This window comes from Meriones unguiculatus, chromosome 2, assembly GCF_030254825.1.
Source record: "Meriones unguiculatus strain TT.TT164.6M chromosome 2, Bangor_MerUng_6.1, whole genome shotgun sequence".
NCBI classification, from domain to species: domain Eukaryota; kingdom Metazoa; phylum Chordata; class Mammalia; order Rodentia; family Muridae; genus Meriones; species Meriones unguiculatus.
In genome coordinates this window covers 19,445,004-19,471,018 of record NC_083350.1, presented here as the reverse complement: position 1 = coordinate 19,471,018, position 26,015 = coordinate 19,445,004, and the positions used below count along the sequence as shown (strand labels likewise).

At 40.0% G+C, this 26,015-nt stretch overlaps 1 protein-coding gene across 3 annotated transcripts in view; it reads right to left on the bottom strand.

The window, feature by feature from the left end:
* Window positions 1-1,231: 1,231 nt before the first annotated feature.
* Rab27b (RAB27B, member RAS oncogene family) overlaps window positions 1,232-26,015 on the bottom strand; it is a 145,558-nt gene continuing 120,774 nt past the window's right edge. For all 3 annotated transcript variants that reach the window (XM_060377080.1, XM_060377081.1, XM_060377082.1), the window contains 5 exons: window positions 18,817-18,988; window positions 17,252-17,337; window positions 12,450-12,553; window positions 9,742-9,865; window positions 1,232-7,441 (listed from right to left, as the gene is read on the bottom strand). In XM_060377080.1, coding sequence (XP_060233063.1) covers window positions 7,252-7,441; window positions 9,742-9,865; window positions 12,450-12,553; window positions 17,252-17,337; window positions 18,817-18,988 — 676 coding nt within the window. In that variant the 3' untranslated portion in view covers window positions 1,232-7,251. The remainder of the gene's footprint in view (window positions 7,442-9,741; window positions 9,866-12,449; window positions 12,554-17,251; window positions 17,338-18,816; window positions 18,989-26,015) is intronic.

The window sequence follows — 26,015 nt, the reverse complement described above, 5'->3', positions numbered from 1 at the left end:
AAAGTAGTCCTTGATCTTTCAAAGACTTCTGAAAATGGTCCAAAGCAACAATGATTATAAAAATGTGATTAGCATAACAAAACCCCTCGAGGAAGCAGACTGGCTTAGTGAAATCATAATCAACCTATCGGCCTTTAAACCTTTGTGCATGCTGCTTTTATGTATTTTTTTGACAGAACAGAAATGCCCATGGTCTTCTTTTGGTGAAATCTTTCTGCAGAAGCCTTAACACATAAAATCAAATTTTTTTCTCTGGAATAGAGGACTGTGAATAATACAACACATTGCAAATACAGTTTAAATACAGTAGTCCTATAATTAAAAGGAACAAATGTCAGGATTCTCTGCTTTTTTTCCTCTCAATATGGTAAATCTATGCCTTAAAAAAATCTATAAGACATTTGGAAAGCAAGACCTTAGAGATTTGTATTGACTGATTTAGAGTGAGTGAGCTCAGATGGAAAAAATGTTTCTTCTGCACACAACTGCAACACTGAGCAGTAAAGTTGAAAATGTGAGGCCAAGGGTTTACTTTCTTGCACAGCGATCTCTGATGATCTTTAAATTAAAAACTCATCATTATCTTGGTAAGCAGCGCATGGAAAGAAACTCTCACTCTGGGAACAAGGAAACTTTGGCAAATGGACATGTGAGGGGAAGCTGGATGGCTCTGGTTTAGAATGGGCCTTGAACTGCCAGGCTCTGAACCGGTTTCTGACCACAGTGGTCGCCATCATGATGCAGCAGTTTGTGATGGATAAGGAATGTGAACATGCTTATGGACAGAACACCTCAACATATAGTCCTCTCTTTTAAATGAATGTATCATTTGAAAGTTGTTTTTTGTTTCTGTATTTTGAGACTGGGTTTTTCTGTATAGCCTTGGCTGTCCTAGACTTGCTTTTTAGACAAGGCTGGTCTCAAACTCACAGTGATCCACCTGCCTCTGCCTCCCTGAGTGCTGTAATTAAAGGCATGCTCCACCATGCCCGACTTAATTCGAAAGTATTAAAAGATTTCAATAGAAATGCTCAGCTTTTAAACAATGAATAAAAACATTTAGAGATTAATAAAAGTCACTTGGCTGAACTCATATAATGTTTGCTTTGCTCCAAATGGATTCCATTTTTAATGCTTCAAACGTTTCATGCTGATATGGGTATCTTGCTCTCTGCTAACTATGCATCCAATACCCATATGCACACAAAGTTGATTTGAATACACAGAATACTTGATAAAAACATGTTTTTATTGGAAAAGTGTGCAGTAACAATCACTAGGTACAGTTGTCAACAGTACTGTGCAAACCCGGACACCACAAAATCATGGGATGCTATGATTTCTGAGGCCACTGGAACATTGATACAAGCAATGACCTGACAGTGTTTGTCAGGAACCACAGCCTGTTCAGGAACACATTGAATCATCACACTCAAAGTCTTAAGTTACACTTAAAGCATTAGACAACACTGGGATCAGTATAGAAAGCAGATGAAACAAACATGCTCAGGTTAAAAAGATGGATGGTGTTACCGGAAGATAAGCTCTTGAGATACCACAGAGCACGTCAGTGTTGTGAGAAAGTCTACTCTCAGCACGTAATGTAAAGCAGGATAATTTACTTTTTCTTACGTTCAAATACAAGAGTCTTTTAGACATGAAATTTTATTTGTACATGAGATTTTAACCAACTTGTAATATCCTACATAGAACATAATAAATTTCCTTGAAAGAAATACAAGATGACACATTAATTGAAACAGAGTTCATATTTTTTCAACAGTAAGATACACTATACATGGTCAATCAAATGCAGCAACCTGAAGGTGACTTCCTGTCCATTTAGCAGTCCTAATACCCTTACTGTGATGGCCCTGCTATACATCTTATCAGGACAAGTGACCCAACCTAGGAGCAAATTTATTATTCTTAATTTATGCTAATGGTGTCTTTTTATGAAAGGAACCAGTTTCTGTGGTACTTTTCTTTTGAATCTTATGAGCTACTTAAAGTTTGTTAAGCCACATGGTCCTTAAGTTGTCATTTTTGGGTATTTCCCTTTCTCTATTAAAGAGCATCTGGGAACAAGAATCACATGGACTGAAATGATAAGCATACATTACTGAGCCCCTTATTATACAGTGTTTGACGTGAGGACAACAGTTGCTGGTTAAATAGGGGCCCCATTTAGTGAAGGCCAGATAATCTGGCTCCTGTAATACTTACTAAAGATCTTGAGAAATCAAGTCAGCTGAGAGGTGCTAACCACAACACTCACGACCTCACAGAAAGGAAGCAGAAAAGCAAATTTAAACTATAGGTGATCCCTAAAAAATTGGCATCCTTTTAAATGGTTCCACCATTTTGGTACTGTTTAATATTGGTTGGTTGCTCCTTAATTTTTTGTTAATAATCTTTTCATATATGAAATTACAAAACATCTCAGTCATAAACTGTTGGTACAAAAAAAAGCTGCAGTAAAGTCTTTAAATGTTACTGCTTGAAAAGTATGCTTTATTAAGAAAATCATATGCATATGCAGTAAATAAAATATTTCAGCCAGGCATGGTGGTGCACACCTGTAATCACAGCACTCAGGAAGGCTGAGGCAGGCAGATCTCTCTGAGTTCAAGGCCAGCCTGGTCTACGAAGTGAGTCCAGATAAGCCAGGGCTACACAGAGAAACCCTTTCTCAAAACAAAAGTAAAAACAAAAACAAAAAAAAAAACAAAATAAAAAATTTCTATGTACCTTAAATGTTTGGCAGTCATATATTTTTCTTTGTGTAGTTAGAAGGGCATAAATTCTACTAAGCAGATAAGAATAATGAAGAACTATTTCCATGGATTTAGTTTTAAAATGATAAATGTTTTCTTTCTCTACCTAAGTCAACCTATGGCCTTCTTCATGTTCTTCTATATTGAGTGGCCTGACTTTGCTAGCTTATCACTCTTATTTATATTCATAGTATTTGATCATTAATGTAATTGTTGTTGGACACATTCAAGAATTCAATGACAGTAATTTTGAAGTCTTTTCTATGCCCAGCAGTGTTTATGATTTCTACACTATGAGACAGGCAGCTCCAAGCATTGAAATAACACTTGATTACTACCTAATGCTCAGTTGTCATGTCTCAGCTCTTCAAAGTCACCTCAGAAATGAGCTGACATCACTGTGGTCAAATATCAAGAAGGAAGTAGAATAGACTAAATTCTTAGGCAACCATGGCTAGTTTCTTGGCAACTTTAAGACTGATAAAGCTTTCTTTAAAATATTGAGACTTACTAGGCCATTTTCAACTTTATAAAGCTTGGCAGTAGAAGACAAAATTCAAGTTTTCTATCACTTTGGTTAAAATTAGCTCCTCCTCAACCCTACTCCCTCGCTGTTGCCTGAGGACCAAATCAAAGTCCTCAAACATACTACTCAGGGGCCCTATGTTTGAGTTTGTATATCTCCACACTTTTTATGAAGTTACTACACAGTTCAGGGAACCAGAGACTCAAAATGTTACTTCTTTATAGGTTGAGTGTTGGAATATAACTATAAAATCCTCTATGAATGACAGTTTGTCCTCAAAATTGGTGTTATACACAGCAAGGAAGGCATATTTTTTTTCTTTCTTAAGAGAATAGAGGCACAGAAGAGTGAATGGTCCCCTTCACAGGCGGGCTCCGGTTGTTCCTTGTCTAAGCACACACTGTATCTCCACACAGAGCTGCCTCTAACTGGGGCCCTTGGATACTACAGAGAAGATAAAGATAAAGCCTCATAAAATCTGCCAATTCCTGGTAGGCTCAACCTGGACCTTAAATGTCTTTGTAATGAGACTGTGATTACAGAATTTTTATGTTGTCACTTATAGTCAAATTCATTATTTTATTTTTTTGATACAAAGGACAACAAAACATTGATTAGAATAACCCCTTCCCAGTCGTGTTATCTATACAGTTTGGCAAACAATAACATTAGAGTAAAATAGAGTCATCCACTGATGCATAGATTGTCCCAGACAATTAAAAATTAACAGATAAACTTTAAAATGCTAGTTTTGGTGGGATTTTTTTTTGCAGTAAATTAAAAGGAAATTGGCTAACATAGTAAATTATGAAGCTTGAAACCATCATAGAGAGATAGAAGCTTATTTCCCAACATAGAGTATTTTCTTCACTTAGTCATGGCTTGTTACCACAAGCAGACCAAGACCAAATTATCTTCTCTTCACTGTTTCGTATATTTTTCAGAAGAGCATTCTCGTATAAAATTAAAAATAGCATTGTACCCATTTGTAGCTAACTCTCAAGACATTTCTAATCAGCGACATGATAGTAACAGATTGCAGTGCTCTCCAGATCCCAATCATGCTCTTACATCCTTTCCTAACAATATCAGATGGATCTCTGCCATATTATTGTCTCTGTGAGGGCCTTCAGAGACCTAAGATTAGAGAAAACAAGTTATGTGGTTGGAGACAGAACTGGTTACAGAGGTGTTTGAGGCACTGAGTTCAGACACTGTAAACATCAAAACCAGTGTAAACACGCTAGATGTGGGCTGGTATCAGAAAGAAGTGTCCCTACAATATATACTTCTCAAAAATACAATATAGTTCACTAAAAAGCATTTGGGAGGTCATTATTAACAGAAGACATCTTAGCTAAAAATATAGATGTTGTGGTGGGATAAAAGAGATATGCAGCTCTTTAAAGTAGAATGTTCGTGACACCAGATCAATTCTATGATGAAGTATACAGAACCAGAATCTGGAAATCACAAGAGAATACATTTCTAACAGTGTTCAAACAGATTTCGACGTCAGATGCCAAAGTTTACAGACAGGAATATTTCTAGACCAAGTGTTTGTAAGTAGAATATTTTCATTGGCAGTTTAGAAGGTCAACCCTCTTGAGTTTATTATCCAATACCTATTACTCTTATAAGCACATTCCCATATTTACAGGTATCTTTGCCCCTTTTGTTTCATGCTACAGTTATTAATGATGCTCTTAAAATGGGTTCTGAAAAATCTTTATTCTGAAGATGAAAGAATCTTGCTAATCTCGGTATAAGCAAACTAAAAATGTAACTAGAACACAACGATAAACTCAAAGATGGAAAGCTAAAAATTCTTTCACCATCATAGGACTCAACCATCATATTGGTATGATTTCAATTCAAAATAAGAAATATATTGACCTCAAGATATTCACCAGATTTTGTCATAGCCATGGTCATTTCTTTCCACTTTCCTTCCAGAAGACATGCTACAAAAATTGACTGTTAGCTTTCTACATTTATGGTGCAGACACTGTGATCCTAAAGAGCATCCCAGATGTTGGGAATTGAAGGGAATACCAACTTAGAGGCAACAGTACATGCTGGAGTGCTGAGCTGTGGACACTGAGACCTGTACCAGGGCGAATCCCATCTAAGCTTCTGAAGCGTGTTGGTTAGTTGGCACAACTCTGGATCCAACTTCTCTTCAAAACAGTTTATGTAGACATATCCTTGGGCCTGTTTGTGTTGCTGAAACTGACTCTACATCAGATGGAGGTTAACAGAAAGAGGCTGACTGTGGCACTGGAATTTTGTTTTGCAATGTTTGTTACTTTTAAAGGAGTCAAGGTGTGCAAAAGTTTGAGGTTGAAAACATTTTAAAGGAAGAGAAATTATCCTTTCACAAATGGTAAGCTCACTATAAAAACAGAAAGCTTGGAAACAATTTGTCGTTGTTAAGAGTATATTGTTTTTGCTATTGGTAAAATTGATCAACATGTTGAAATGCCACTTTGATAAGATTGACTTATATGTACCACAAATGAAGATTAGGAAAACTAATACAATATGAGGTTTTACAGTGATAACAACAAGTCAGTGGGAAATAATTCTGTGGTTAATTCTAGAAAGAAAAGACAGATTTCAGGAAAAATAACTGACTATAGTTTTAGTGAGATGGAACCCAGATCCATCTTGGCTATTTCCTCAAGTACATCTCAACTACAGTTATTGTTTTTTTCTCCAGACAAGGTAAAGACTTGATAATAAAGAATGAAGCATCACCATATTTTTGTGATTGATACCATGAAAATTCAGGGCAACCATAGTTATTAGTCCATAATTATTTTGAAGTTATTGATCTATGAACACACCTTCATTTCTGTAACTGCTTCGATGCAGGGGTGAGATGGCTTAGAGGGAAAATACAATTTAGAATTTCCAGCGCTTTTCTGAAATGAAGCCAAAGCCATAACTTATAATCACTCTTTGTTTTCTACCACCAACAAATTTTATACTTAGAAACTTTAAGACTGAATCTTAAGTTTGCTTTACTACATTTGTAATATATATACAATAAATGCTTAATTTTTTTTCTTGTGACTCAAAAGAATTTGATAAAAAGTAAAAATAAAGTGTGAACTTGGGCACCATCAGAAGCAATGCTGAGGTTTCAAATCATTTGAATTGTAGCCTCTAAAGGCATTGCCAGTCCCAACTGGTGATACTAGCTTGTAAACTGCTTCAGTGATATTTGGCTAAGTAATTAATTTAACCTGTTCAAATGCCATATTCCCATGTTTCATTTTCCTGCAGGGAATGTCCCTTAGACTTCTCCATCTACAGTCCTGTTCTTGTCTCTCTGTTATTTATTAGGAATATAGATATGGCACTATTACACAGTTTCCTACAGAAGCCTACCATTTACCCACCCACAATCTTATCAGTCACTTGGTACAAGTTATTGGGAATACACAATCATCCTTAATAAGCCACACAGAAGTCTTTGCTATGTATCCATTTTTAGGAATATGTCTTCCCCAATGCAAAGATAGAAGTATGAATCATGCTCCACACAAGTAGATGCAAACAGAAATCATCCTTTCAAATTCTCATTCATATTCTCCTTTTAGTTAGCCTATTCCTTTCTCCAGGTTGACAGTAATATGTGCTTTCATTTAAAACTCACTAATACTTCTTTTCATATACACAAGTTTATAAAAATACAACTGAGCATTCACAGTAGTGAGAACACCTTAGGAAAACTTTGATTGTTTTTGGTTTGGAAGGGAGTCAGGTTAACAGTACAGTTCTTTTAACACTATCGACTATTTGGCTTTATTAAAATAGATTGGGGTGGGAGGAGAAAGACATGCCACTGTTCATGACCTACTCAAGAACAACGCTGTGGTTCGCCACTGTTTCAGGGCAGAGGGTTTGGGTTGGCTCTCCACCACTGGTTCCTCTGAGTGTCTAGCAGGCACACTTCTTTTCTGCAGGCTTTCCACCATCCAGCTTTCCAGAATTTCCACCATTGACAGTGTCCAGAACCTGTGTCTTCTCTACACATTGCTCCATTCTCTTCATTATTAAGTCCAGAAGGGTCTCCACAGACTTCTCTACATTCTGCCCTGTCGCTGCACTTGTTTCAAAGTATGGTATGCTAGCACAGAAAAATGAAAAACAGATTTCATTTTTTAAAATGACCTGTAAAATCGTATCAAAGAATCATATGTAACACGTTCTTTTGAACTGTATATGCGTCACAGAAAAATTAACTCTAGCTAATTAACAAACTTATTGCTTAAGAAGGTTATCATGTTTTATTAGTATCCAAACTTATTCTTCAAGAATACAATGTTACCATGAATAAATGCAGTCACTATATTGTGACATTTTGAACTGATTATATTCTTGAATAATGTAGATTGTAATATTATCACATAAAAATCATTTTTAAATATTTGAGATTTATTTTAAAAATATTTTATTTGTATTTATGTTTGTATGCACGTGTGTGTGTTTATACACAGGCACATGCACACGTTGCCTAAGGAAGCCAGAAGAAGGTGTCAAGTCCCCTGGAGCTGGAGTTACAAGTGGTTATAAGCCACCTGCCTCGGATTCTGGGAACTAAAGTGGTCTTCTGAAAGAGTGCCAAGTGTTCTTAATGACTAAGCCATCTCTCAAGTCCCAGAGATGAGGTTAATTAAGGTGAAGGCCAGGAAGTATGCTGTGAGATTCTGTCTCCTGGAAATGTCAGGGAAGCTACACCAGTGATACCTCAACTATACAGATACCTAAATAAAAGCTGGACAATGACATCACCTTTTGAAATGCCGATGTGAATAGGGAAGGTGCATGGGAACTCACCTCTAGAAGAAGAGCTACCATCAATTAAAGACTGCCAAGAGGGGAAATTAGTCTTCCTCAAAGATGAGCACTCTAAATGGTTATTCCAATTGGACAGCCCTGCTCTCCCAGTGTACACACAAAGAACAAATTCAACAGATTGCATTTATATATGGGGAAATGATGTAATTACATTTCAGCTTTTAAAGTTTTGTTCTTTACGAACAAAAATTGTGTCATAAATTTAAATTGAGCACAATGGTTAACAGAAAGAGAGGTATCTAGGGAAAAGAGAACCACCCAACTCTTGCCAGGGGCTTCTCAAGAGGAAATAGTCTCACACGAAATCTTAATGAGAAATAATTTTAAATAAAGAGATCAGAAAAGATACAAGACATACAAGTGACTGCCGTACAGTATGTGGCTGGTGAAGATATCTTAGGATCAGTTTTTGCTGACAAGTTGGAAACCTTGGTGAATTGTTCTCTCAAGTTGTCACGACCCCGTTGTGAGGGAAACCATGAGAGGAGGTTGCCAGAAAGTTGAAGCCAATATCACAGCACTGCATAAACAGTGAAATAAACTAAAACAGTAGACAGGCTCTACCAGTGAGCCATCTCCTCAGCCTGGTTTAGGAGACACACCCAAGCCAGGGGTCAGCGGCACCACTAACATTCTGCTTCTCTCTGCAGTCACCTAGAGTTTGATTTTGAAGTTGAATGAGTGTGGGAATGCAAGCTACCTTCATTTAGAATTATCAGTTGCAAGGAGATCTAAGCTTTAACTATCCAAATGAGATCTTTCTGGCAGGGGATTAAACTCCTTTAAATTTAAAAACATGAACGAATTCTGCTATGGAAGTCAGTTTGCAACTGCAGTGGCTGGCTTTGTTTCCAGCTGCCAGTCAACTGTACCGTTAGCCAGGCCATATCAAATTATTTTTTTCATATTTGTAACTACTAAGTAAAAGGAAGTAAAGCACAGAATTTAAGGATATAAGCCTTGATTGAGATTCCTTGAACTAAATTTAAGCTCTGTTCCTTAATAGTTATTGGTCCTTCTACCCAGCATTTAATCATGCTGAAACTCAGTCCTTCTTCTAGAAAAGATGATGACTCCAATGTTTCCTACACACAGCTATGAGGAGCTCAGTGAGCCAGAGTCTAGCAACAATTGCCAATGCACGGCAAAGACTCACTACATCTTAGATATTAATAATATAACTTCTGGAAGGTGTGGCATGGTGTGTGCGTGTGTGTGCACAGGTGTGTGCGTGTGTGTTATATGCATACATGTGCAGGCATGCTTGTGAGTCTCAGTGTCTCTCCCTGGATCTGGAGCTCACTGATTTATCTGGACTGCATTGTTAGTGAGCCTCTTCTCATTTGCCAGCACTGGGTTACACACACATTCTGCCTTGGCCAGCTATTACATGGGAAGCGGGGATCCAAACTTAGCTCCTCACTCTACCCAGTGGGCCCTCCCCTCAGCCTGAAAAGTCCTTTTTAATTCACTGCTGTTTCTCATCCACGGAGACTCCTTCAACTGCCTGTCTCATGGCTCTGCTTCCTCTCTGTACCAGCCAGATGGTTCCCAGAGAAGCCGACTTACCCGTATTTTTCAGCCAGCTCCCGTGCTTGCCGTTCATTGACTTCCCTTTGGTCTGGCAGGTCAGCCTTGTTGCCAATTAATACTATATCTGGGTTTTCACAGTAAGCATTTGCTTGCAGCTGGCCTTGGTAGAAAAGCAGATGGAAGCAATGGGTTAGTCACACACAAGTGATGACCCACGCAAGGACTGCTCACACTCCAGATTCCTAACCCAGTTGGTCATCCGCAGCTTTGTTGGCTACTGTATAGATCAGCCTGGTCATCGCCTCTCCTCAGCCATAGTTTCTTTATCTAAAAAAATGGAGCCAATGCCTCCAAATGATAAAGAGTAGCTTTGACAGACAGGTATGAAGGAAGTACCTGACCCAGTACCTAAACATGCACACTGACACCTAGGAAAGTGCCCTCTGACCTATGTGGCTTCTGCCCTTGGGACCTCAGATATTAGTGGAAATGACAGCACATAATTTTCATATATGTCCCTTTGCTTGCTCCATTAGATGACACTTCTCCTCTCCTGACATCAAAGTGATGATCTATGAAACAGACAGGTTTTGAGAAACTAGACCAAATTTAAGATAAGATCTTTCTTTTCTTTTCTTTCGGCAAACTGTGTGTGTGTTAGTAGGGAAAAAGGGTCAGAAAGAGGAAGAGAAAGGAGAGAGAGAGTAAACTAAGTAACAAAGGAAGAAGTGAAAGAAGGATGAAGGGAAAAGGAGAAAGGAAAGCAGGAAGTGAGGGAGATGAAAGGAAAGAGCGACCAGTCCACCTGTGTTTTCCACCTCATTACAGCCTCCTGTGTGCTGTGTAGCCATGCCTGATAGAAGCACAGAAAGATTTATCCTGTAATATCAGAGACCTGAGTGTTAGAAACTCAGAGGTTATTAGGCATGGCAATTAATTATCTTACATCTCAATAATATCTTCCTGGAGACTTGAGGGAGAGGATCATCTGCTTTGAAAAACAACAAACAAATTATACTCTGGAAGAATCTAATAATCTTATTATTTCCTGGTCTCAACAGAATCTAATCAAGGGGCCAGAATTTGGATAAGGACATAAAACATTCAAAAGAAATAAAGACAGATCCTACGATAAACATTAAGGCTTTGTTGATATTTTCCCTACTGGCAGCACCTGGGTACTGGATTCACATGCAAAACACAGGTAAATTTTTACCTGTTGCTTTATTTAGTGTATTATTAGCTTTGTTTAATGTGTTATAATGAGCAGAAATGTAGCCATATAGACATAGGTAGACATAGCCAGAGTCTGAACATCTAAAAAGTGCCGGGAAAGATCCAGGACATTTCATTGGGAGCAAGGGTGAAGCCTACTCTTCCCCAGCGCATGTGTTCTAGGCTGGAAATAGTAAATGGCACAGTAATTCTGGGAATTGGTAAAGATGCTGGGTGGTGGCAGTGTCCAAATGACTGTGTAGTGTTGAGGGGACACAGAGGGACAAGTCCGCCATTAGGTGGAGAAGTGGGTCAGGAAAGGCCTCTCCGAAGAGAGAAATAAGGTCTAGGCAAAGTCTTGGGAAGAATGTAGCACAGGGCTGTCAACTGCAGAAGAGAAATCCAGGTAGAGGGGACACAGGGAAGAGCAAACATCTTTAGGAAAGAGGGGGCTTTGCTGTCCGGGGAGCCCGCGTGGCTGGGGCCCAGTGGTTGGAGTCTTAGGACTGGGGGAGAAGCCAGCTAGCTGGGCTTCAGTGTTCACGGTGTAGCTGAAGGACTTTGGCTTTTATTCCAAGCCAAATATGAAGTCATTGTCCCCAAAGGTTGTGGGAAAGGACCTGGAGAGGGAGGCGGGAGAATTCTCTGCTTGAGTTGACTTCATGTTTGAACAGCTTACTTATTTTGTGTGTGTCTGTGTGTGCGTGCGCGTATCAGTATGCAGATGTGTATGCGCATGTACTTGCTTGCCTTAGAGACCAGAACTCACTATGACGTGATTCTTCAGGTGGCCTCTGTCTACTTGTTTCTGGAGATTTCTCTCCAAACTGGATCTTGTGGATCCAGCGACTGTCCAGGAAGCCCAGGGAACCTCCTAACTTTCTAGTGCTGGGATTAGGCCTGCACCACTATTGGCATTTTTTGCATGGATTCCTGAGCACAAGTTCTCACACTCACACAACAAACATTTTCCTGAGTGATCATCTTGTTTATTCGCCTTTAGCAACATTTTATCCAAGTAAATCCCAATGAGGGCTTCCTGATTCCCACATCATGCCTTATCGGTATGGCTGACTATACTCTGGAATAGTGCCTAATCTAGTTAACCCTTTCACCCCTGAACATGTCTCTATACCAGTGTCCCCTCCCAAGAAACAATATGGTTGCTCTCCGTGCCTTGTCTACTCATGTTTTCTTTCACTTTGTAAAAAAATAAAATAAAATGAAAATCCTCAAGACTTCCTGGACAAAGGAGAGTAATGTCTGCTTAACTAAAATCCCGAAGACCTTAGTAGTGAGATAGTCACATAGGCTTCTCTGAGAAGAATGTCAAAGGAAAACAGTATCCTGACCCACGCTACTAACTGACCCCGAAGCCACCCCTCTAAACACACCATTGTCGGCAGGGGCACACTATGTTCATGTCTTCAGAGGCAACGTGTGGCTGCATCCCACAAGGCAATCAAGCAAACAGAGTTGCTGAGTCCCGAAGAAGCCCGAAGAGCCCCTGTATCACTCAACCCACTTACTCATCCAGTTTCTGACGTTCAAGAAGCTCTGTTGACTGGTGAGATCAAACATCAATAAGAAGCCCATGGCGTCTCTGAAAAAGGCTGTGGTGAGGCTCCGGAACCTGCCGACGAAGCACAGTGAGTGCTTTTCAGTCCCCAAACTGACAATCACGGGACAAACTGTACTGTTTCCCACACATACCTTCCATGCCCTCGGCAAACCCTTATCTTACTTAATGGATGTGTGAGAGATGGCTCTAGGGCAGGGAGAGAAGATTTGCTTGCAGATGATTTTTAAACACCACTTTTGGGCCATGGTGCCATGGCAATAATATAGACTTAATTTATTCACCAACTTGCCATCACAGCCTCTTGGAATCTTTTTTTTTTTTTTCTTCTTCTTCTTCTTATGGCATCCTCTGGTGCACAGTAAAAATCTTAGCCCATTTATAGTGGATTTTAACTTAGTCTTTTTAGACATTTTTTTTTTTTTTGTCTATGCACAGAAGAAAAGCAGGCACATAATCAGGCTGAGACACACCACACCACCTCAAAAGCTAGCACTCGAAAGGGCTCGTGAATTGTTTTTAAAGCAGTCTTTGGGGTAAAAGTTCCTCAGGTAGGTGTGTGAATCTCATGAGAAGAGGAAGATGATGAGGGACTTAAGAAACAATACAGAAGAGAGGAAGTGAAGATATGCATTCACGGAGGAGGATGCTGAGAGTATACTATTGTACAAATGCTAAGATGTACTCTCATGGGTCCTTCCCCTGGCCCTGCCCTGACTTCAGTGAAGATAATGATGGGCTGAGCCCCACAATGACATCAGCGCTGGATGAGACTGGAGAATGCACACAGGGACCAGGGAAGGTTTGAAGTTAACACTGAATTTCAGAAACACACTTAGCTTTGAAATAGAGAAGTAGGACATTTGCTCTCCTCGACGATTTCCTAACTTTTGGTCTCTCATTTTTAGTCTACTCTATACATATTTCATGTTGGTTTTTCTCAGAGTTCTATTCTGGACCCTTCTCATTTTATGCACACACACTGGAAGACAGAATTTACTCCTTTGGGTTAGCTCTAGCCTGTATGTTGACCAACCCACGATGTGTAGACTTGGCTTTTTATGGTCCTTTGCACATGTGTTGTAGGGATTTTTCTACATAGACAGAGCTGAAGCATTTCTAGCATCATACATCCCAAATTAAACGGCTCCCCTTCCTGTCTTCTTTTTCTGTCAAGGGCATCCTCAGGCTGCTGGAGGCACAGTCCTGTCCCTCTCCACTCTGCATCAACATACACTTCTTCACTAGTTCATCTTATTACACTGTGTCCCGCTACACCAACTTCACGCCCATCACCTCTCACCCTCAACTGGCATCTCAATAAGCTGCCCGTGTCCAGTTTCAGGGAGACCTCATTTCTTCCTGTTGATTGTGTGATTCCTTCACTAACCACATTTTAATGATTACACGTGGTTCTTAGGAGAGTACCAAAACACCCCACTGAGCCAAGGAAGCTCTGCAGGATCCATTCTCATCTATCATTAGGCTTCATCTCTTGCCTGTTCACAGGCTTGCAAATCTTCTCTTCATTCTGAGAAAGTTCACTGTGGCCCCTGTGCTCTCCCACACGCTGCTTGCTCTGCAGGCTGCCTCGCATTAGTGCCTCCTCTTCCCCTGCCTGTCCTTTAGCCTGGATTACACTCCCTCATGCATTGTACATGAGTGTAAACATAACGCACCAGTGGACACCCCACTTCCTGCAGAGCCTCCTGGGAACAGCCTCTTCCCTCCTACTGCTGTCCAGGGGCCATGCTGAGACTGCCTGTCCAACTTCACTATTCGGTAAGCTCCAAGCAAAAATGAGCTGTGTTTCACGTTTAGAACACAGTCTATTTTCATTGCCCAGAACACACTGTTTACCTACAAATTGCATTTTGATATCTAAGAAAATAAGCAAATGACAGCGTGTTGTACAAGATTCAAAATTCTTACAGATTTTAAATAGCATCAAAAGCAAATGGTACTTTGAAGTATGGGGAAAGATAATTCAGTCATTTCTTTTGTACAGCATTACTGTAATACAAAGGTATAGATTACAAAACCAAAACATTACTCATTTTTTTTTCCACATAGGTCTGTTTCTCCCATTGCCTGGGAATTCTTAGAGTAATAGTTTGCTCTGCAGAAAGATGTCCCCATAAAACTGTTTCTTAATCATCGTACTGATGTGGCTGAGAACGCTGACCTTTGGTGTGTGTGCGTGTCTGTGTTATGTGTGGTGTATGTGTGTGTGTGGTTGGAAAACAAGCCTGTGTTTTATTTGCCCACAGCACATAACAAAGCATTTTAAAAACATGCTTCTTGTAATCATCTGACTGAAGCAAATTTTCCTTCACTAACAGCAGCACAGACAGGACACCGTTGCTGTGGTGCAGGAGAACATCCTGGACCATCCACCCTTTGTTACCTTCCTTCCATTACTCCCTGGAAGAAATGTGCAACTGATACCCAGTTCCACATCCTCCTCCTCACCCATCTCACTTTAGTCAGTGACTCAGCAGGGCAGGGAAAGCTAAGACCTCAGAAAGCAACAGATCCCAAAGTTAGGCACCTTATTATTCTTTCTCCCTTGAGGAGTCATAAGGGCTGGACCCTTTACGTTCACATAGGATTATGTCATTTCCTGCTTTCCACGATTGACGTTTATCAACGACCATTACCCTTACCTGGATTACACTGCCAGATGCCTCAAGGCGTAGGGCTGAGGTCTGTGGCATTGTTTATGTTGTTGCTTAGCTACAACTTACATCCATAGCACGAAAACTTCTTAAGGGATGAATAAGCCTAGAGTTCCTAAGACAAGTCCTACCATTCCCTACCTCCCCCACAACGCAGCTGTATTAAGGGGGCAGATGAGAGAAGTCGGCCATCATGCAAGGCTGACATATCATGTGCACGGACATATGGGAACCACATTTTTTTTTCGTATTGCTTCTTCGGAAATGAATTAAATTGGCCTATAAAACATACATCTTTGTGACAACAAAACTGACACATGAAAGGAGACTCTTAGGAGGAATGACTTCAGAAGAACCAGCAGTGTTGAAGGGTGTGTGTAAATGGAATTCACAGTCAAAAAAAGCTAACAGCGCCCAGCACCTCTCCTGGCGTTTACACTCACTGAAAGCGAGAACATTTTGGATGCATTTCAAAAATAGGGGTGTTTACAAGCATCAGCATTCTAAGACATATGATGCAGAATCTGGGGCAAGATGTCTTCTTCATGTCTTCGCTGTCACTCCATTGCCACATTTATTCCATCTGATAGTAGAGGGTTTTATTAGATTGGGGTCTTTAACACTTTGAAATTTTTGGTCCCAAAGAAACATATTTTCATTGAATAATGGAGTATCACTGCATACTACAAGCAACCAACGCTACTATGTACTGTTCGTTATCTTGTGGATGACAGAAGAGAGGATGTTGAAAGACTAAGGAAAAATTGTGCCCTTAGGCAGGTCACAGCTTTGTTGGGATGAGATGGCCACGTGGAGGTGAGTCAAAAAAGAGCAGTTAGTGAAGAAGAAGAAGAAGAAGAAGAAGAAGAAGAGGAGGAGGAGGAGGAGGAGGAGGAGGAGGAGGAGGAGGAGGAGGAGGAAGATTTATGTTATTAAACAGTGCGATAGCATTCATTTCATAGCGCTAGAGTATAGGTGTCACTGGTGTTTAAAAGAAAGTGTGAGTTTGTTACTGGCAGGGAAGGTAGAATTTGAGCCAAGGCTGGTGAAAGGAAATGGTTAAGAAAGGTGGGAATGAGGTTAACGGTTCTAGGGCTCAGCAGGCAGGTCAGTGGGCAGTGAGGCCGAAGCACTAGCAGACTTCACTTTGGATCCCTAGAAGCCACCCATAATGGTGTGCATCTGTCCTCTAGCTGCTCCTACAGTGAGAGGGGAAGTAGGGACAGGAGGATCCTAGGAAGCGCCTGGGCCAGCTGCCCTGGTGTGAGCATCGGTGAAAAGCACCGGAGGAGACCCTGTCTCAAACAAAGTAGAAGATGAAGACGACTCCTGCACCCAAGGCTGTTCTCTGAACTTCACAGGCATATCATGGCACATGCTTGCCCCTAGACACACACACACACACACACACACATCATATACATACATGTCAGCATACACAGACATCACACACACACACATACAGAGTTCAAAAAGATAGTCCGGGTATCAGGCAATGGAGTGAGTGAAGTCTGAGTAAGAAAAGGCAGCCTGAGCGTGTGACCGAGTCTGGGTGGGAGAGCAGAGAGACAGGAACGGAACAAAGGCCTTTTCTTCAACACTGTCTGCAATCAGCTCTTGCACCAGCGCTAATTCCCCATCTTCACTGGAGTAAATCTGGAGAAGTTTCTCCCCACTGGGAAGTACGAAGATTTACAACAATCTGACTGCTGGGATCTGCACTAACTATACAGTTCTGGTGAACATGACAAACTAGAAATCGTGGGCTTTTATTTCTTAATACAAATGTCCATTAGTTATTTTGTTTGTTTGGTTGGTTGGTTGGTTGGTTATTTTTGAGACAGTCTCTCTCTTTTTGTAGTCCAGACTGGCTTCAAACTTAAAGCAATCCCCCTGCCTCAGACTCCTGGGTTCTAGGGTTATAGGAATGAACTACCACACTGGGCGTAGGTGTGTATTTTGAAACTAGTAGAAAGTTTGGAAATCCTTTCTTTTGGAGGTTCACAGGCAACATTCGTTTTTCAACGAATTTTCTAAGGCAGAGGTAGCTAGAAAGAAAGTAATTTCCCGTTACCGCTCTTGTCCAGCAGTGTCCCAAAGCTGCAGGTGTACCTTAAACGCCTTCCCTGAAGACCCATCTGCTCCTGGTGTGTCGTAAACCTGGAAGACACAGTTCCCCCGAGTTAATATTCCTTTGGATTCTGTCAAAATCCTAGCTCTGCGGGTTCAGTCAGCATGTTTTTGTTGATTACTATAATCAAAGTTCATAGTGCAGAATAAATATTTGCTTTATTTTCCCCCAAAGCATCACATATATCTCACTTTTAAATGTCAAGTACAGTATGATTTTCAACACAGCTTGGGCATACTGCAGACTTAAATTAGACACCTTCTGTCGTTTCTTCAGGAAGGCAGCAGGCATCAGATAAGGACTCAAGCACTAGGTTCAAACACCAACTTTTCATTTAAACTTTTAAGGGCTTTTTTAAAATCGGCAAATTGAGACCATAATTTTTGTATTCTACAGTTGTACTAAACTTAAATGAAATTACAAAAGGGAAAACCATTTTAAACAAAACTTACTTTCTTGCATGTCTATTAGCATAGAATTGTGTTTGAAAATGACGTAGGTAGAACACATGTGCAAAATTTCTCAATGCGTTGAGCCAGGACATTTTGGCCTCTGTCTTTTACCCTCTTCTTTAGAGGGACTGTGCAGATAGTGTCCGAAGCTTAGCGGAAATGTTTTACAAGGACATTCTTTTTAAAACTCGGTTTCTACCTAAGTTGGTAGGCGTTACTAAGGTGAGAAGTTAGAGGAATCGCGGACATGCAGAAAGCAGAGATGCCCACAGTCTATTGGCTCTCAGATAAGGTATAGGAAGCAATTCAACTTTTCAGACGGTGGCTCTCCACCAAGCATTTCCTCTGGGAGTTGTGACATCAACTGGAAGGCACAGTCATCTTGGCAGTGAAGAATACCATGGGTGGCGGAAAATCTGGCCAAGCTTATGTGCCTATGCTACTTGCCTCACATGTCACAATATCATCCTCCCTGTCATTAGTGTCTAGCATAGGAGGAGGAAGTGGTGTTGTGATTCTCACTTAAGCTCCCTTATCATGGAAAATAGCATGATGGGTCTCACATTCTGTTCAGAACAAGCCAGTGATTGACGGCTGAGGCTACACACAAATAAAAATGCAGCAAGAACTTACAAATCTCATGTGCCAGCTACTTGCCAATCATACTTTTAACCTCTTTGTTAGGAGTTAGGAAGTCAACCCTTCAACTTCTAAGGAATTTACCTCAGACCTACAAGCTAATACTTGTAACATTTAATAAATCAAAACATTGAAAGGTTCCTTAAAAATCATAGAATTCACATCATCCACAAATTTAAAAAAATGGCATTTTAGTTCCTTATTTGCTTTTTGAAGACAAGAGATAGTGTCACTCAATATTCTTCTATCAAAATGTTACTGCTAGTTGAAAAGTAATAAATAACATTCTTATGAGTTTTATGTGATAAAAAACAGACATTTTGAAATGCAATAAACACAGCTTCTCAATTCTCTCTCTCTCTCTGTGTGTGTACAGGAGAATAGGTAGTAAGGTTAATACTATAGTTAAAAACTTACCACACGTTTTTCCCGAAAATCTATTCCCACTGTAGTGATGAATTTGGGATTGAACTTATTGTCTGTGTATCTGTAAAGAAATGTCGTCTTCCCTACTCCTGAGTCTCCAAGGGCCAGGAGTTTAATCAGATAATCATAGTCTCCATCAGTCATAGTGATGGTCTTGGCGGGCCTGAATGGGAGGAGAACAAGTGTGATATAGTTAAAGTTGACTTCCTCTGCTTGATATCACAATTAAATGTACAACATACATTTAATTAATGACATTAACATCAAAAGCCTCTGTTGTGCCAAAATCCTGAAATACCTTGGCCAAAGCCACTTTATGCTGTGCCTGTCATTTTGATACTCTATGTCATATCTCATAATACCAAGCATTTGTAAACTAGACATTGGCACCACAATAACAGAAGCTAAAAAGCCAACGGCATTTCTTTCCAGAACGAGACAGGAGGAGAGGTGTGGTACCAGGGTGAGAAGGCAGGAAGATCTCAACTTGAATTTTCTTCTGGGAAATGTCACCTGGTCATGCTACACAGTAAGAAAATGATGGGGACGTAGCTCAGGAGCAGAACATGAACCACATGTGTAAGAAACTGGGATCCTTCCAAACTACCACTACAACTGATCTGAAGGGAATACTCACGGTTTATGTGTAGATAAACTTAACCCAAAATGCTTCTACTTTGTCATTTTAAGTGTCAGTCCAATATAAAAGACATTATGTCCTTGCGTAAAAGAATTGATAAAGATAGTAAGTTACTTATCAAGGAAGTAATAATCAATAGATTGTTTTAGGGATTTGTATCTTTTAAATATAACTAATACCTTAAATCTGAACTTTATTGCTTTTGAAAAGTAAGACTAAGTGATTATGAATATGTGTTCTTTCATCAGAGAAACTTTTTTGAAATAGGAGAATTCATATTCTGCCCTTTAATTTCTCTCCCCAGTAATTTGCCTTCATCATTTTGTGGAGCTCTCAGGCTAGAGCCTCGCTGATTATGGAAGTTTTTGTTTTCTATTTTTAACCTATCTAGACAAAGTCTGATCATGTGCAGGCCTCAGCAGCGAGCTGCCCTCAACGAAAAAACACAGATAATCACAGATTTGAGATTTCTCTTGGACATGACAGCATGGGCCTATGCATCCCTAAAGTTGCAGGCTCTAAAATTCTTACTGGACTTTCATAGCTGACTCTGCCGTTCCTCCCAGCCTGTCAGGCACACCCGTGCACAAGAATGGTGCTCCCTGCTGGAGGCCTGCATGACCACCTCTCCATCTTTTCCATGAGTATCAGTGTACTATAAGGCTGTTAATTTTCTCTGGGAAGGGGATGACTTAAATTTACTATAAGACAGAGGTAACTACTGCCAAAGTCCTTCCTCTGTGTAAGCCATAGAGGAACAAAACTGGAGCTACTCGCTGCCTAAACAGAAGGTAACATTCCAGGGTACTATGGTTCCCTGAAATACATGAAGGAGACAGAATTAAGAAGGTGTATCAGCATGACCTAAATTTTATTCAAGTTTCCTACACTATTTTACTTTATTGTTGACAGTCATAAGAGAGAACAAATCTCAAACAAATACAATGAAAGCCTTCAGCAAATGGCTGTTAGTCACAAAGGTGAAATTCCAGAAGGCGTACTTCACAGTCTAGCTTCTCCCAAAGCCTGGGTGTGTTTAGGATGTGGGCACGCATGGACCTGGAGGGGCAGCTCCATTGGTCAAACGCTTGCTAAGATGAATGAAGTCCTGGGTCCAGTCCCAAGTCCTGCAGACAACAGATTGTATGGTGGTGCATTCTTATAATCCCAACGCTGGAGAGCTAGAGTCAGAAGCATAAGGATGTCAACACTGTCTCGGGCTTCTAGTTTGGGGCCAGCCTAACTAGAATATTTAGAAACAGAATAAAAGATTCTATTTCTAAAAAAAAATTTAAATAAAGTCATAAAAGAAATTTACGACATGAATTTCCAGACTAGACCAGGGCTGTGTTTATAATCCAAAGCTGTATGCCATAGTTTAACTAGCATGTGGATGTGATGTATTTTAGATATTGAAAGATTAGCTAGCATGCAATTTTACAGCACAGCCAGGACCCAGACTAGGTGAGAACTAGGGGACCAGTGCATGGAGACTTACTTCCCGCTCACAGGACACAGTCATTAACCACTTGCCAACTACATCGCCTAATGTGTGTTCCTGACTGGTAGCCAATTCACCCTCTGTTCATTGTATACAACCTGTCTGGGGCAATACCAGGCCTGCCTCCAAGTCCGGATCTAATCCAGAGCCGTACTGGACACTAGGGAATAGTTTCACTGTGGCCCTCCCTGCCTCTGCTCCATAAATGAAGAATGGTGGACACATTGTGGCATTTTGACATAGATACCACATAAAAATGAATACAACGCCTGTGGAAAACATTTATTTAGTGTTTACAGTATGCTCTTTGACCTACTGAAACAAGGAATTAGATGGTTTATTTTAAGTTTTTCTTGAAAACCTTAATATTTTATTCGCTCTCATTTATATTTATATATGTATTTATATCTATCTAAAATGTATTTGCTTCACTTCTTTTTTTATGACCACATTATTTTCTGAGTCTTAAAATGATTGATGTGCATGTTATTTCCCTGCCATGGTAAACAGAGTAGAACAAAGAAAAACAAAGCCTTGGTAAGACTTCCTTTTCTAGGAACTGGGGTAGAAATTTATCTGGAAAGGATTAAATAGCTGACAAGGTTTTAAAACATTGTCTATTTCTGTACTAAGATTAGTAATGTTGTCATTTCTTGGTTCTACAGATCTAAAAAGGAGGAAAAACCAGAAGACTGTAATGTTTTCTGGATCATGTCTGATTCTTGGTCTTTATCAGTGTGTCACAGCTATGCCACAGAGCCAGGAGGAGAAAGAGATAGAGAAGATGGAGTGCTGTGCCCAGGGCCCTTCATGGGACAGCAAGGGAAAGGAAGAGGAGGAGAAAGATCTAAAATACATCACACCCACAGCTTCTGCTGGAAGGTAGCAAGAAATGCAAACAATGGCACTGGCCTCAGACGTGAACTCAAATCAGTGAGGCCTTTCAGGAGAGGCTGCTGATTTCTAACTGAACAAACTGCCAAGACGTCCCCTCATTTGCTCCAGTTAGAAATGGAATAGCAGCAGACAAGTGTAGTCTTCACCTCTCCTCAAGGCAACTTATCTTTCCAACAGAAAGAGCACTACAGAAACCCAAACCGTTCAAAATGCAGAGTTGTGGAGCCCAGTCCCAACAGATACTTCTAAAAAACCACTCCCAAACCTAAGGCCCACGGAACATTGCATGTGTGTGTGGTGGTGGTGGTGGTGAATTGTAATAGTTTGATATGAGTTGTGTCTCATGGTGATATCAGAGGCCACACCCACAAAGTCTCACGAGTATGACTGCCCAAATGTGAGCTGAACAAACATGCCAAATCAAACTAAGAAAAGCCCAGGAGACTTTAGGCCTGCACAAAGGATGATAAGCAACTGAGTAAAGTTTGGAGCAAGGGAGAAAGTCCTCTCTAGAGAAGAGGATAGCCATTGTCAGTGCCAAACAGATTTGAAAATTACATACAAGTAACATTATATGGGCTCAACAGGTTGTATTTTGGAATATATATGTATATACAAATGCATATGTGAGTGCCATAAAAACTGATGAAAAAAGAAGCCATTGATTTGAAGGAGAGCAGGGAAATTAAATTGCAAGCTTAAAACCAAAACAAAAGAAAAATTGAGAAGCATTTTGCCAGTAAAGGAAAAAAAAATCTTGTATTTAATTGAGGAAAAATAAACAGTGACTAGAAAAACAATAAAAGAAGTGGAAAGCATGTTGGGTAGGTAGAAGATAGAGATACCGTCCTTGTATAAAGGAGGATGTTGACTCCTTGTAAGGGCCAGGACCATGATTTACTGGGCCAGTGTCCTAGTACCATGGCATACTGCTGGAGTAGCCCAACTGAAATTGCTCACATTTTCTTTCATCCACCCCTCACCTCCACTGTTCTTGTTCACCCCTCGTTCATTCATCCTTTCTTCCTTTTTTGAGAAATTTACATATTCATTAACACTGTATTTATGACATTTCTTCTCCCTCTACTTCATTCAACTCTCATGTCCCAAACTCCCTCTGAAATTCATGACCTTTTGTTCGTTATTACTGTTATGAGTAAATGTATGCATATGTATATATGTATAACACAACTGTTACATAAAAATGCATATATACATGAATATATATTTATACACATGCACACATAACACAGCCCGCTGAATCCATTTAATGCTGCCTGTGTGTGTGTGTGTGTGTGTGTGTGTGTGTGTGTGTGTGTAGGGATGACCACCTGGATAACCAATTATGGGGCTTGTCCCTAGACAAGACTGATTCTGCCTCTCTCATCAACTATTGGTTGCCTAAAGCTCTTCATCTAGGGGTGGAGCCATGTGAGACTTCCCTCATCCACAATGGCATGTCAACTGGTGGTGTTATCCTTCAGGTCCTGTTTAGGCAGCCATGCTGTTGAGATTCCACAGGCGCAGCTTCCCTGTCATGACTAGGAGACTTGATCTCTCAGCAGATATGCTGGTTCTCTGGCTCCTACAATATCTCTTCTCTCCCTTTGTAACGTTCCTTGAGCCACACTGCATTCTTAATCTCTTATGTCCATTGCCGGATGCAGATCCCAGGACAACAGTGTAACAATGGGACTCAAAGAAAATTTGTTGAGTAAATGCATATATTCACACTCTCATCTGGTGCAAAAATTTTAGTTTTCTGAGTAGCTGATAAAAATGGGTTCCTTCTAAATCCAGCAGGTGGACTCCTGTCTGTGAGATGAACATTCAGGTTCAGAGAGTCCATTTTAAGTGCAAGAGTTAAAGAAATCTCCAGTGGGATCTCAGCAGTACTTACTGCTTCTACCAGAGGACCAGAGTTTGGATTTCAGCACCCTCCTCAGCAAACTAACCAATTCCTGTAAATGCAGCTCCAGGAGAGCTGTACTTTTTCTGGTCTCTCTGAACACACACACACACACACACACACACACACACACACTTCACATTAAAAAAAAAAGAGTCTAAAATTCCCTCTGCCTCTTACAATCTTTCTTCCTCTTTTTCTGCGTGGTTTCCTGAGCCCTTGAGGGAGGGGTTTGGTGGAAATATCCCATTTAGGATTAAATGTTTCAAGGTCTCTCTCTCTGTACATTGTCCAGTTGTGGGTCTCTGTATTTGCTCCCATCCACTCCAGGAGTAAGCTTCCCTGATGATAATTCTTCCCCAAATTGAATGTTACATCTTAAAAGAACTCTTTTGAGATCCTTGGGAAAAGGCAGTTCCCCAAAGGACTACATGTTTTAAAGAGAACTATTTGTGCTCACACAGAGCTTACCAAGTTATCCTAAAATAAGCTGGGGCTTGCAGAAAAGAGCTCCTTCAGCGGAGGGTTTATTTGTTCCAACACACACTTTCTGGTATGTCTTACTGCACAGTTCTAAGGACACACCGTCTAACACATATTCACTGGTAGCTCTTGTTTTCATGGTACTCAGAATTCACTCCTTGCATTTCGACAGGGGAGTTACAGTGACTAGAATTCAGGGTAATAGATGAATAAAATTACTGGCCAGTCCACCAAATAACAATCTCAAGAATTCCCTGACAAGCTGTGACCATGAGACTTGAACTTATTAAATTAATAAAGAAAAATTGAATACGCTTAAGGTGTTTTGAAAAATTTAAACCATTAAGCAATTAAAGTGTTCATAATATCATTTAAACTCAGTGTAGATCATTTCAATATGAGGCTGCCAAGACTGACAGCTGTTTACTCTTTCTTCACTAATCTGTATTTGATTGGCTATGTGGGGCTCCAGCAGATATATGTTGACTGTGAAACTCTCATGAACTGTGCCTGAATGATAGCCAAAGAGAGGGTATAAATAGCTGATCTTGAACTGTTCATTTCCATAAGTGCACGTGTGTCCAGAATGTCAGAGTAAAATTATGCATAGGTCAACAAGTTGGCATCTTGTCTATGAAATTAATGGATCCAAAATTATGCTTTGAGGGAGGAGTCTCTTTTAAAAGTTATACTTTATTTTTGTGAATTCTGTATTTTACTATTAGAAAGGTTTACCACAATTCAATTTCATTTCTGTTTTAAAACTACTTAGGATTAATGAATGAGAGCTTATAACAAAGGTTCATACTAAAAATATATCTGTCAACTTAATGAAGCACACTGACTTACTCTAACAGGAGTTCATTTGTCTATTTGAAAAAAGTAAATAGACCTGTTTTATCTTATGTGAGATCAAGGGTTGTAACATAATAAACTAATAATTCATTGATCTCTGCAACTTGGCTTGCACCTGTAGTAAAGGCTAGACAGTCTAACAGACAGGCTTAACAAGAATTCATTTATATTGACACGTTATCATTATTTGTACATATTAAACTCACTCCTAACTAATTTTTTAACTCTGCAAATTATTATTTTTTCCTCTGAAGTACCCCTTTGGTTTGGTTTAGTTTTACTGCATTGTGTTGGTTAAGTTTGTCAACTTAAAACAAAATACACTAGAGTTACCCAAAAAAAGAAAACTTTTATTGAGGAATTGCCTCTGTCAGAATGTGGGCACTTCTGTGGCGCACATTCTTGATTGATGATTAACGCTGGATGGTCCAGCCCACTGTGGAAGATGCTACCTCTGGTCTGTGGTCCTCGGTGGTATGTGAATGCAGGGTGAGCATGCCATGGAGGGCAAGCCAGAAAGGAGTGTTCCTCCATGGTCTCTACATCAGTTTTTGCCTACAGGTTTCAGCCCCAATCTCCTGCTCTAACTACCCTACCTGATAGAATGTTACTTGAAAATTTAAGGTAAAATAAATCCTTTTCTTCCCAAGCTGCTTTTAGACAAGGTGTTCAACATAGCAATAGATAGAACATGTTTTAAAACTATACACACTTGTTTGCTTTTTGACATTATCTATGAGATAATTCAGATATATGAATTCTAGTAATTATGCTGGATAATGAACCCCACATTCCTAGACCACAACTTCTACTACCTGAAAACATGGCTGATCTTATCTTCTCTACCTTAAAACCCAATTATATCAGGCTATCTTGGAGCACATATGATATATCATAATATTTTT